General features: G+C 45.1%; 2 protein-coding genes across 2 annotated transcripts in view; one reads left to right on the top strand and one right to left on the bottom strand.

Moving 5' to 3' along the window:
• T265_07142 (hypothetical protein) overlaps nucleotides 1-10,842 on the top strand; it is a gene marked incomplete at both ends in the record, with an annotated part of 28,657 nt that overhangs the window by 5,055 nt on the left and 12,760 nt on the right. The window lies entirely within an intron of this gene.
• The window catches only part of T265_14216 (hypothetical protein), a gene marked incomplete at both ends in the record, with an annotated part of 33,110 nt that overhangs the window by 11,798 nt on the left and 10,470 nt on the right, over nucleotides 1-10,842 (bottom strand). The window contains 6 exons of the mRNA XM_009172601.1: nucleotides 1,461-1,990; nucleotides 4,222-4,365; nucleotides 8,408-8,569; nucleotides 10,161-10,240; nucleotides 10,290-10,390; nucleotides 10,432-10,564. Coding sequence (XP_009170865.1) covers nucleotides 1,461-1,990; nucleotides 4,222-4,365; nucleotides 8,408-8,569; nucleotides 10,161-10,240; nucleotides 10,290-10,390; nucleotides 10,432-10,564 — 1,150 coding nt within the window. The remainder of the gene's footprint in view (nucleotides 1-1,460; nucleotides 1,991-4,221; nucleotides 4,366-8,407; nucleotides 8,570-10,160; nucleotides 10,241-10,289; nucleotides 10,391-10,431; nucleotides 10,565-10,842) is intronic.

Below are 10,842 nucleotides of genomic sequence, written 5' to 3'. Positions count from 1 at the left end.
GACAGTTCGGGGGGGGGGGGGGGGAGGGGGTAATACGAAGTTGCCTTTCGTACCAACTTGCCTATTGCAACTCACAGTGTTTCTGGTCTACGTCTGAAGTGGAAGATATCTTCAAACCCGAGGTTTTAATCACTCATGTCTAAGACGCATCCCGCAGGTTCATGGAAGCGGGGGGTCAGAGAGAGGCATTTTGACATATCGTGGTTCATTCAACTGAGAGTCTGAATATGATAACTCCAATGGTTCGGCTACGTACTGTCAGAGACTATGTGAACCTTCATTGGCCTATTTACAATACTGAACGTGGCGCTGTCGTATGAGTAGCATTTGGAACTAATCAGCTTCCGACTAGCAGGTGCAAAGTGTCACCAGAATCGGTTTCAGTCTGTATAGACCTGGCCTCTGAGTGCCATTGGTATGCAACAGCAGTACAGTTCATTGTCATCCCATCACAAAAGTCAATTGCCAGGAGGTGAACGGGTAGTAGTGATATGTTTGGACAATTTGAAACACTGACCAAAAAAGGCCCAACAAATTTGCACATCATCACTGAGAAACCCAAAATATTTCAGCTGGAGATAATAATTCGTCGTCAAAGTGAATAAGAACAACGTGTTTATGATCACACCAAAGGCAGCCACGAGGTAGTGAAATTCAGTCACTTGCATATTAATTGGAGACTTAACTGAATCCCAGTTGAATCCCTCCTTTAAACTATTCTTCAACTGAATGTGCTGTTGGAAAGGCCGCCTCATGTTTCGGTCGGGTGACATTTGAGATAGAAAAACAAGACCCCTTCGACAGTCCACCACCGGTTTCACCATTCTTAGGGATAAGGGATCGTGGGTTGCCGGTGTGAGTAGTATTCTGTGAATGAAATATACATTACCATATTTCGAACAGCGTGCAAGAGGAACAATAGGGCCGTCTTTGTGCGGCGCATTCAGTTGAGATTCGGTCGAGTTCCCGGTTTAAACCAACTAAGCATTCAAGCGAGTGTATTTTACGAACTGCGTTTGGGTGGAACTTAATGTTGAGAGAAACTCCAGGACCTCGTCCGTCCTATGATCCTCAAGAAAGGCGAAACCGTTCGTGGTCTGTCGAGTTTTCAGCGGCCTCATCAATAGTGAGCTCCGTCTAGATCGGTGAGTTAATGCAGCATTGTCATGAGAATCTACGTAGCAGCATGAAAAGGTCCGGATGTCTAGAAGCCGAGCATCTATCAGCAATTTGCTATTACCGTGAATGCGCCAATCGCTTAAGGCGATATGAAGTGTAGGTTATGTTGGGTTGGACAGGGTTAAATTCAGTTGCAAAGCCACACCTAGGGATAATGCGACGGGCTACTGACAAGAAGACCTGTGGTTGCCCCTGTCTTAGTAGCGTGTATGGAGGAACGTGGGATACGGCTGAAATAAAGAAGTGCATATCTCAAGCAAACGAGGATGCGGGCAACTCACCCTTTAAACCGACTTTGGAAGGTAGGATCGAGTAAGGGTCGATAGTCAACATCACCTGAAGCGTTTTGGATTGGATGAAAAGCAAAAGGCGCCCCGATATCTGGCACCGTGGGTGGGGTATTGACGGAAGCGACCGTAGAGACTGGCTTCTCAGGTCCAGTGTCTGTTACTACGGGTTCCGTCTTTGTCATCACTTTGTCTGGCGAAGTCCGTGGTTCTGTCTCTTTCAGTGGCTGAATTGGCGAAGGGTGGTAGACAACATTGTTTACATATGGATTGTTGGCGCTCACCGTCGGACCGGACTCAAAATCACTGTCATCATCGTTGGCAAAGTCGTCACCAAAGTTATCAAACTTTTCATCGTCACTCTCCAACTTAGACTGGGGAGTCGTAGTCGGTTTTGGAGAAGAATTCACCTCGTATTGTGCGGCTTTTCCATCAACGATCGATGCTTTGGGAGAGGTTATCCCAACGCAACCCTCGGCCTTCTCCAGCGTTTTTGAAACACGCTTCCCATAGGCGCTATAAGCCTTTAAAAAGACAAAAAAGATGAGTTCACGAGAGAGATGAGCAAAAAGGGGTTTTGGATTTATGCACGAAAAAATCATCTGAAAATACAATGACAAAGGTTTACAGTTTCCCAGGGCCAGTACATTCACTCGTTTAACACACTTTTCGGTGCCTAACTGCCATGTCCCTCGAGGGAGGCACGAGGACTGAGGTACTGTCAGGTTTCCCAAGCCTATACAGTCGAGATGTTGAGGTTGGGTCAGAAACACGGACCTTACTGTCATTCGGTTCACACCTTAGCCACTAAGTCATGTCGAACTCACCCCAGAGCCAGTGATTCACTGTGCATAGAAATTTAGTCAAGGCGACCGATGAATGTCATCACTCTGGTCAGACGTACAAACCGGTGTCATGTGTGGTGTTCCGAGATTATCTACTGCAGAATCCACGCCAATTCTCACTAAATCAAAAACCGGTTAGTGCGTTTTGGACGCAAACCTAGCGTAGCGCAGTCACCAAAACATATACAACGGTATGCACCCAAACATTCATGTCAATTTCATGTGACTGTGAGCGGCTGCCTGAATAAAGCAGTGACCACATTGGTATTCAGGGGATGACGGTGGGGTGTCACTCACTACACATACCACAGGCATGTTTGCCAGTGCAATGTGGTAACTGAGGCTCATCTAGCGTGCACTGATGAAGAGCTACATCATTTCGACAGACCAGAGTTGGATTCCCGGTAAAGTTGTGGATATGCATTGCCGATGGGCTCTAAAGAGATTGGAACTCAAATCCAGTACTGCTTCTGAATCACTCGTGCCAAGACGGTGGGAGACAGTTAAACTGAGTGATTTAGAGAAATATTCCACAAAATCCATAATTTCTGACATGCAAGTGTGAATCAGCCGGTTGATCACAAAAGAATCATGCGGTCGGTTCATCTCAAAGGATAATATAATCGTCGGACTGTACAACAACATTGGTAGACTAAACCCTTGACGAATAACTTGTCACGACAGCGCCACGGATGTCGGATGCTGTCAGACACTTTCTCGGTTGAAATCAATGCTGTCTTTCTCCCGTTGGGCGGGATTCACGCGGCTTCCCAAGTAGGTGGGCATCCGCATGCACGAGGTTTGAATGTAGACATTTAGAATCACTCATAATTCCAAGAATCTGGACCAAGTAAAGCTATATCGTCAGCATACCCAATGCCTGTAAGCGAACGCCTCGGGAACATTTCGACCCAGATGTATGAGGCGAGTAAGATCCAAGTAGCACATCAATAAAGAAATAAAAAAAGGGGATGATAGAAGAGGCCCTACCTGACACTACTGGATGTGGTGAACTCAGGTGAGAGCCTGCTGGAATTGTCGGCAGAAACTGGAATAAACTGTTCTTAGAGGAGATGAGAATATGGATATCACATCTCCGGTCGATAGCGAGTGTCATAGCATCTGGTGAAAAAATGTCGGTTACTGACAACTAGGATGATGTCTAAGCACCAGCGATGAAGTGAAGATGTACCCAATGCCTAGTAAAGGATGGAATCAGCTTGGCTTTCATGAAATTGACTTCCCAGGTAATAGACCAATCTATGTAGGATAAAACAGATACACTGCGACTACCAGGCTGATACCACAGCGGATATCACAAGATATTTTAGTGTCAATCTTGAATACAGGGATGAAAACAGAGGCCCTTCATCCCATTGGCGTCTAGTCTTTGTGCCATATAAGTAAATTTGTTAAGGTGCCATTGGGGCTTCAACCCTTTTTCTTGGGAAATGCGGTGTAAGCCGTTCGGATACACTTCCTGGAGTAAAACATCATGTCGTGTTTCTGCTGCTCTTCGATGAAAAGTAAAAATCTACGTCTCACTTCGGTTTATTGTGTGCTTCCTAGATTTGTGCTGAAGGCCAAGTAAACAGTCCTACGGAATATTCAATCCATCAATCAAGAGGACACTTTCGTGAATGAACTGCTGGTCCATCTTTATGGCTTAAAAATACCCATCTAAAAAGTAAGGAAAACACATATCTATGTAAATATATCGAGAGCAGTTTGCCGAAGCGAGGTATCCAACTGAGTAATACTCCTGCCTATTGCTTGATCTAGAACATCAACTCCATTCCCTAACCGCCCGAAGTTACACACATATTTCCAAGATTCCTGCTATAGTGGATGCAGTCTGAAAAAATCCCCTCCCTCCTAATCTTTATGGTCAAAACAATAAATACACTTACGTTCACCACAATGGCGACTTCTTTATGTTGTGTCTCGTAGAAATGCTCAGCCATCTCCACTAGTCGGGAAATTGAGATTAACTGCTCCAAATATTCCGTACGACGCTTGATGTACGAGTCTAAATTCTTGCAGCAAAGCTCAACCTAAGCAGGAAGAAGAACGGGAATAACATAAAGGTGCATTGTAAACGGGCATGATGTTGAGAGAGAGAGAGAGAGAGAGACAGTCAGCGATGAGAGAAACGCCTTCTCAAAGCCTGGCCGAATATCAATGTCTGTTGAACAGCCCAAAAGTAATGCGACCGTGAGGTTGACAGTAACAAATCAGAATTATCAGTCACAGATCCAGCTAGACAGCTGTCCGAGAGCAAACGAAGTCAAACAGTGACAAACTCTACAACCGGACCGGTCGATTTTATATAGCCTACACAATAACTCAAAGTATCATCATCATCGTGAGACAACAACGTCAATGCTGACTGACACTGATGCTTCACGGCTGCACAACTATACTTAAAGCCTTAAAGTGAAAAAAGATGGGTGAGGAGGGGACCTGATGCTAGTCTATCGCAGGAATCCTGCGGTGCCTACACTTCCAAGCGCTCAATCAGACAGCCTGGACTGAAATTGATGACACGAACGCAACCAACATCGATTAGCCGCCATTTCTTGTCATGTTTCCGATGAGGTCAGGGAAGGTAACGGGGACCCGGTCACATTACTTCAGGGCAGATATTCAGTGCATAATGAATGATTTCACTGAGTTTGTAGGGAATTGCACAAATCCCTTTCAGATAGCTTGCCGTTCGATTGATATCCTTCACTTGTCTTAAGCTTGGCTGGTTTTCGGCAGGTTCTGACCATTCCTCATGAAGTTCTCAAAGATTTCGGGCTATCTTATTCAGCTTCCGCTGCCGCATCTATCTCAGCCCACAATCCTCGAACTCAAGCATGTTAGCGAGAAAAACACCTATGCTTCGGCTCTCCAAAGAATTACCCAAGGGTATTACAAGAATGCTCGCACTGCCACAAGCGGCTAAACGAAATAATTTTGACCTCCTTCTCCTCTTTCCTCTTGAAGAGACTGATGTCTGCGACTGATCTGCATTGATTCACGTTTATTCATACATGTCCATGGACTCTCGATTCAGAATTATCGGTTTACGGCATCACTATTCAAATACAAAGCTACGATTATTGGCATTTACAACGGACCACTCCTCCGAAAACCAACCAATTTAATTTTCAGAGCACATTTTTCGAGATTATACTATTGTATTAGTCAGCCATTTTAAGCTGAAGAAAACGACACTAGTGCGTACACCTACTCCCGTATAGCACACACGGGAGTACCTTACATCTAAAAACTGCATGAGGTTGGTTGTTGGTCTGTTCGCAGAGCTTGGCTATTGGATTGCAAACGTTTCACCAGCAATTGAGGGGTCAGTGCGGGATAGATTCCTCCTCTGTCTGTGCTTGTATGGTTCCTAAACAGTATCTCATAGCTCCTTTTAGAAATTGTTCAGAAACTATACAGGCACATGAAGATCAGGAATTTATTCACTCAACCTCACACTGACGATCTCACTTCAATTGAAAAAGAAACGTTTGCAATCCAACTGCCAAGCTCACCGAACAGAACCAACAACCAAGAACCCACCCGGGCTATCTGTTTTCCGCAAAATCGCCGACTGTAAGAGGTTTACTGTTCATTATGCGGATTTCCTATTTTCTTTTTCTTTCGAAGTACATTTCGTTGAGTGCTTCGGAGAGCAGTTCACGGGATTGATCATTTTCGGTCACATACAAAGTTCGCGAGTGTTTCTGGAACACACTTGTGTGACTGTGTATAGCTACACACCACATCATACTAATATTACGCTGCATAAAGCTGTACCAAACTGTCATATGGGGTTAACAATTCGAGCACAAATCTTGGTTTCGTGAGTGGAAACGGAACAGACTGCAAACACAAAATCCAGAGCTGATGTAAACTGGAGAACACATCTCAGAACGATGACAAAAAACCTGTCGTTGACGATGTGTCATAGAAAGCTACCAAGAACTTTTGCCTTACGTAACTGGCACATATATCGGAATTGCACAAGTTATCGGACCGACCCGTCACACGGAACCACGCATTTGGACCCACACGCACAATCGGTACTGCAAGATACCATCCGAGTCACCTGTGCACCCATCTGACACCCTGTGCCTGGTTTACACCAGAGGGAATGATACCGGACGGTCAACGGTAAGGGATTGTGCTGAACGATGAGGATGTGTGCTAAAGCCGCTCAGGTATCAATAATTAAATTCGTACATCTTTAGTGTTTAAAAGCCTGCTAGCGGACGAATGGAGTCATCACTTTGTAGATGTGCANGCTAGCGGACAAATGGAGTCATCACTTTGTAGATGTGCATCTAGATATCCGATCGCAGGCCCCGGATTACTTCACTCCGATTCAAGTCCGCCAAAAGTCCCGCTAGACTTGGCATCACGGGATTTCACCTCACAGTCGACGGTCAAGTCAGAAGACACCATAGTTCCTAGGTAGCCAAGGACCACGAATTCCGTTCTGGTTTTGACGCGCGGAAGCGTGTAAGAGACTTCACCTGGCGCAGATTGATGCGGAAGGAAAGTCGTTTTGTGTTGATTTTCAGGCAAAACTGCGTACTCGCAGATCACCATTTTCATAGTTTCGGTGTATCAATCCAAGCCGCAGTGAAGAAAGACGGGTTGATTCCACGAGGTTCTCAGTCGGCCGTATTGTTGGAGTAACATCTACACCACAGTCCAGTTTTCCTCATTCCGGGTTACTCATCCAGTTGAGTTCGTATGCGGAATCGGGTTCTTGAATACTTCCTTGTTCAGCTAGTCGTGTTTCGCTGGAGATGGCAACATCGATTACGTACCTTTTCAGTTCCACTGAAACTAAGGCTGTGCGCCTCGAAGGACGGTCACTCTGCTTATCAGGTTGAACCAGCATTGTTAAGACGTTTCGAGATTCTATGCTTAGCGGCCACCTAGGTAAATGTGAACGTTTTACAAGACAAGGGAATTAACACGAGCTAGTATGTGAACCCTCCTCCAAAACGCCCAGTCCGGAGAAAGAGGGTTTAGGTGCCTGCGCTTTGCATTGACCAAACAGCCCTGGGCTTTTTATTAGAAGGCGAAGTATTAGTATTTTCCATCCGTAGTTGGTTAACTCGACTTCAGCCACGATCAGTCACGCACCAGGGCGATTTCAAACCACAGGCCCATTTTCACTGGCCTCCTCCTTCTCAAATGGAAAGACGGTAGTAGTGGTACTAGACAAGTCTATCCAGGCTGAGTGTTTCTACTGAACTGCCGTCGATCTATGTGAACCAGTAGAACGATCATCGCCTCAGTACCTACTCGAAGAATCCAATATACACGGTTCCCCAGCTAACTAGCAAACAGGGACGGTGGTCAGGGCCATCTACCATAGATCCCTGAAACGAAGTAGACTGGAAGCCTGTTGACATGCCGTCGGCTTTTTTGACGGCACCAAACGTAAAGCATAAACCGGTGTTTTAGAATACCTTTTCCTGTCCCCGTAGGAGAAAAGGTAGGTCGTGTCACCAGCCCATACTAGAAATAGCCAGATAGCAAGTTTGTGTTGTGCTCTACAGAGGGCGGGTGTATGCTTATATGCATCCTCGGACTTATCGAGGGTTATCTTCATCATGTCATCACAGAAGCTTCTGTTTCCGATTGCAAACTATGAATGGTGCTTACTAGGGCTGTTGCGCCTGTCCTCGGCTGCGGTTTCAACTATGCATCCTACTAAAACTTGTATGTTGCAAGATCGGTTGATCTGACTATGAGTTTCCCTAAAGTCAGAGACATAACATGACATGAAGAAGTAAAATTATATAGATAAATATTAATAACTGCTTCAAAACGTGCGCACAGCAACGTTTCCCACCGCATGTGAGCACAAGAACAAACAGTCTTCGATTATCCGGAAAAGTCTACATAAACTACGTCAGTTAAACAGTCGAGCTCCTTGGTGGGTCGGCGGTGGATGCAACTGGTTCTGCTATGTATAACGAACAGAGAACCTAACTTCCAGCATCATTACTGGGAATCCAGGCACAGTACGATAGACATACGTTTTGCAAAGCGAAGTTCAATTTTAAAAAAGTGCCAGAAACTTACTCGACGCGATAAAACCCGACTCTCTTCCTTGCTCTTCAGGGAAGAAACGATGTTCGAAATCGGGAGATTCACGTATAAATGCTGTAGATCCGGTTTCGATTGGTCTTGTAGTTCCTCTTCCGTTTGCTTCAACTTACGCAACGAATCGGTGAGATTTTCAGGCTATGGACACAAAAGTGAACAGTGATGAGCAACAACAGGACGCCGACAGATCCACAAGGAGACTAAGTGTGTAGTACAACATGATATGCCTGAGAATTACTGTATGAATCTCAGCCTAAAGACGCATGAAAATTATAACAATCGGCTTTAGTCGTGTGAAATTGGGTTGTCAAGGCCCCATCCCACTAGCAGTCGAAGGTACTCGCCCGTGTGACAAGTCCAAAGAACCAGCGCTGCTAGTGAATCTGTTCTCTTATTCTCAGGAACTAACCCACTATTCCTCGTTCTTACTAGCGATCCCTCCTCATTATACACTATATGCCGCGACGGCCTGAACAACTCCACATTTTGTACAAGATTCGTGGCTGATGAAAACTCGTGGACAGCCCACAGACGAGTTCACCTTCTTTGGGGCTAACAGAATGGATGTAACCTCCGGATTTTCAGTAAGCTTATCTCTTACAGGGACATTTGCAACTTAGGATGGCGTTAACGCGGATTTCAACCGAATGTTTCGTTTATACTATTCTTCACTTGAATGTACTGCCCACAGGCCGCCTGGTGCAACAGCGGGGTATGCTTTTATTTGCAAATACGTCTGATTAGGAGTACAAGTAAAGTCGGGGGCTAAGTTTACTTGATGGTCTCCAAAAGGGATGACATCGGTAGTGGACTGTCCAAAACTGTGCGTGTGTGTGTCATGTCAAGTGAACTACACCGATATCTTGGGTCTTCAGTCATCACCTCCTTAGTTTGCAAATGAGTAATCACATTATACGATCTTAACGTTCGTACTTTACACTGGACAAGCATAGATTTTCAGAGTTGCTTCAACCAGCAAACCAAGCTTGGCAATCTCCAGCAAATTCGGCTAGCATATCGATTGCTTTTATTCCATCCTGGTGCAATCTGAAGTCAATGTGTGTCAATCTGCTGACACTAATTCTGGCTGTATTGATATGAGTTTCGGTTCGCTCACCAGGCCAATTTAATCAATCATAGCACGGTGACGGTGAGGTCTTCGAAAGTTCCCTAAACAGCTTCCATGGAGCAGGTCTGGATCCATGAGTTCGGCAATACAGAACCGCTGTACGTTCTACCCAGAGGCAGTGAATATCTCCCGTAGGCGCCAACGATTATTATCTCATAATCGTCAACGATTTTCAGCGCGGGGCGAATGCTGCACGTGGTCCATGACCTTCACTATGATTTTATTATTATGCACACCTTGATCGCGGAAAGGCAATCTTCGTGTGAACTGGCGAGGTTTCATCTATCCGAAAGCCGCACTGCTGAAAATCATGGTTCAAGCAAAGCGCTTGGATGTGAGAACCTGCTTCGTTGACTTTCCTTTCAGTGAGAGCAAGTAGACATGCACATGAGAAAAACTTAGTTGACGACGTAGATTTCTAGTTCACATTGTAGTATTAAATGGTCGACATAAGCAAGTGACTGAATATGCTAGATCACTGATTCAGATCTATTATTTTCGCTGGATTCCGAAGTAGCTGACGAATAATTGATGTATAAGCTTCATTAGTGATGAAAGTCTCAAGCACATTACACGGCAAGGAAAATAGAGAAAACCTACGTGGAAATCTTTGACCGAGTCGTCCGATACCTCCAACGGATCGGCAGCGACACGCTTTTTCCCTGGCGGTCCGGTTTGCGCTGTGAGAAAAGGGTTAAATATGAATATGGATATCAATGCCAGACGTACCCAATCCATCCAGGAGCTGTTGTACAAAATGTGTTTCGAACAGCCGGTATCGTAGCCAATAGTTGAACAACTTCGATAGTTTCGGCACTAAATGACCCGGTCTGGGAAGGGATGGGGGAAGACCGAACGGTAGCGAACCTACCTTAAGTGTTTCACGGCCTCCGTGACAAATGGTCGAAACACGTCTTTGAATTCGGGGACGCCATACTTGGAGCATTTGATGAGGATTTCATTGGCCACGTATAAAAGTGCCAGTTGTGAGGCTGGATCTTCCGCTGAGTCGGAAAAATGATGAGTAAATGAAATTCAGATCAGGAGCCTCACAACTCATCAACCTCACCTAGTTGAAATGAACACACGTATGAAAACCAATGCGACTTTGATGCCAGACAACCATAACTGTGGCCCATCTATTCGGATGTCACTTTCAACACCTGGTTGTTGAGGATATCAGTATCCAAAAAACTCTGTATCTTTGTGTGTGCTAACGAACTTCCGGCATTTTTTAAGGTCAAACTATATATATATATATATATATATATATATATGCATT

This window comes from Opisthorchis viverrini (assembly GCF_000715545.1).
Source record: "Opisthorchis viverrini unplaced genomic scaffold opera_v5_159, whole genome shotgun sequence".
NCBI classification, from domain to species: Eukaryota; Metazoa; Platyhelminthes; class Trematoda; order Opisthorchiida; family Opisthorchiidae; genus Opisthorchis; species Opisthorchis viverrini.
This window is presented reverse-complemented; position numbering and strand designations above follow the sequence as displayed.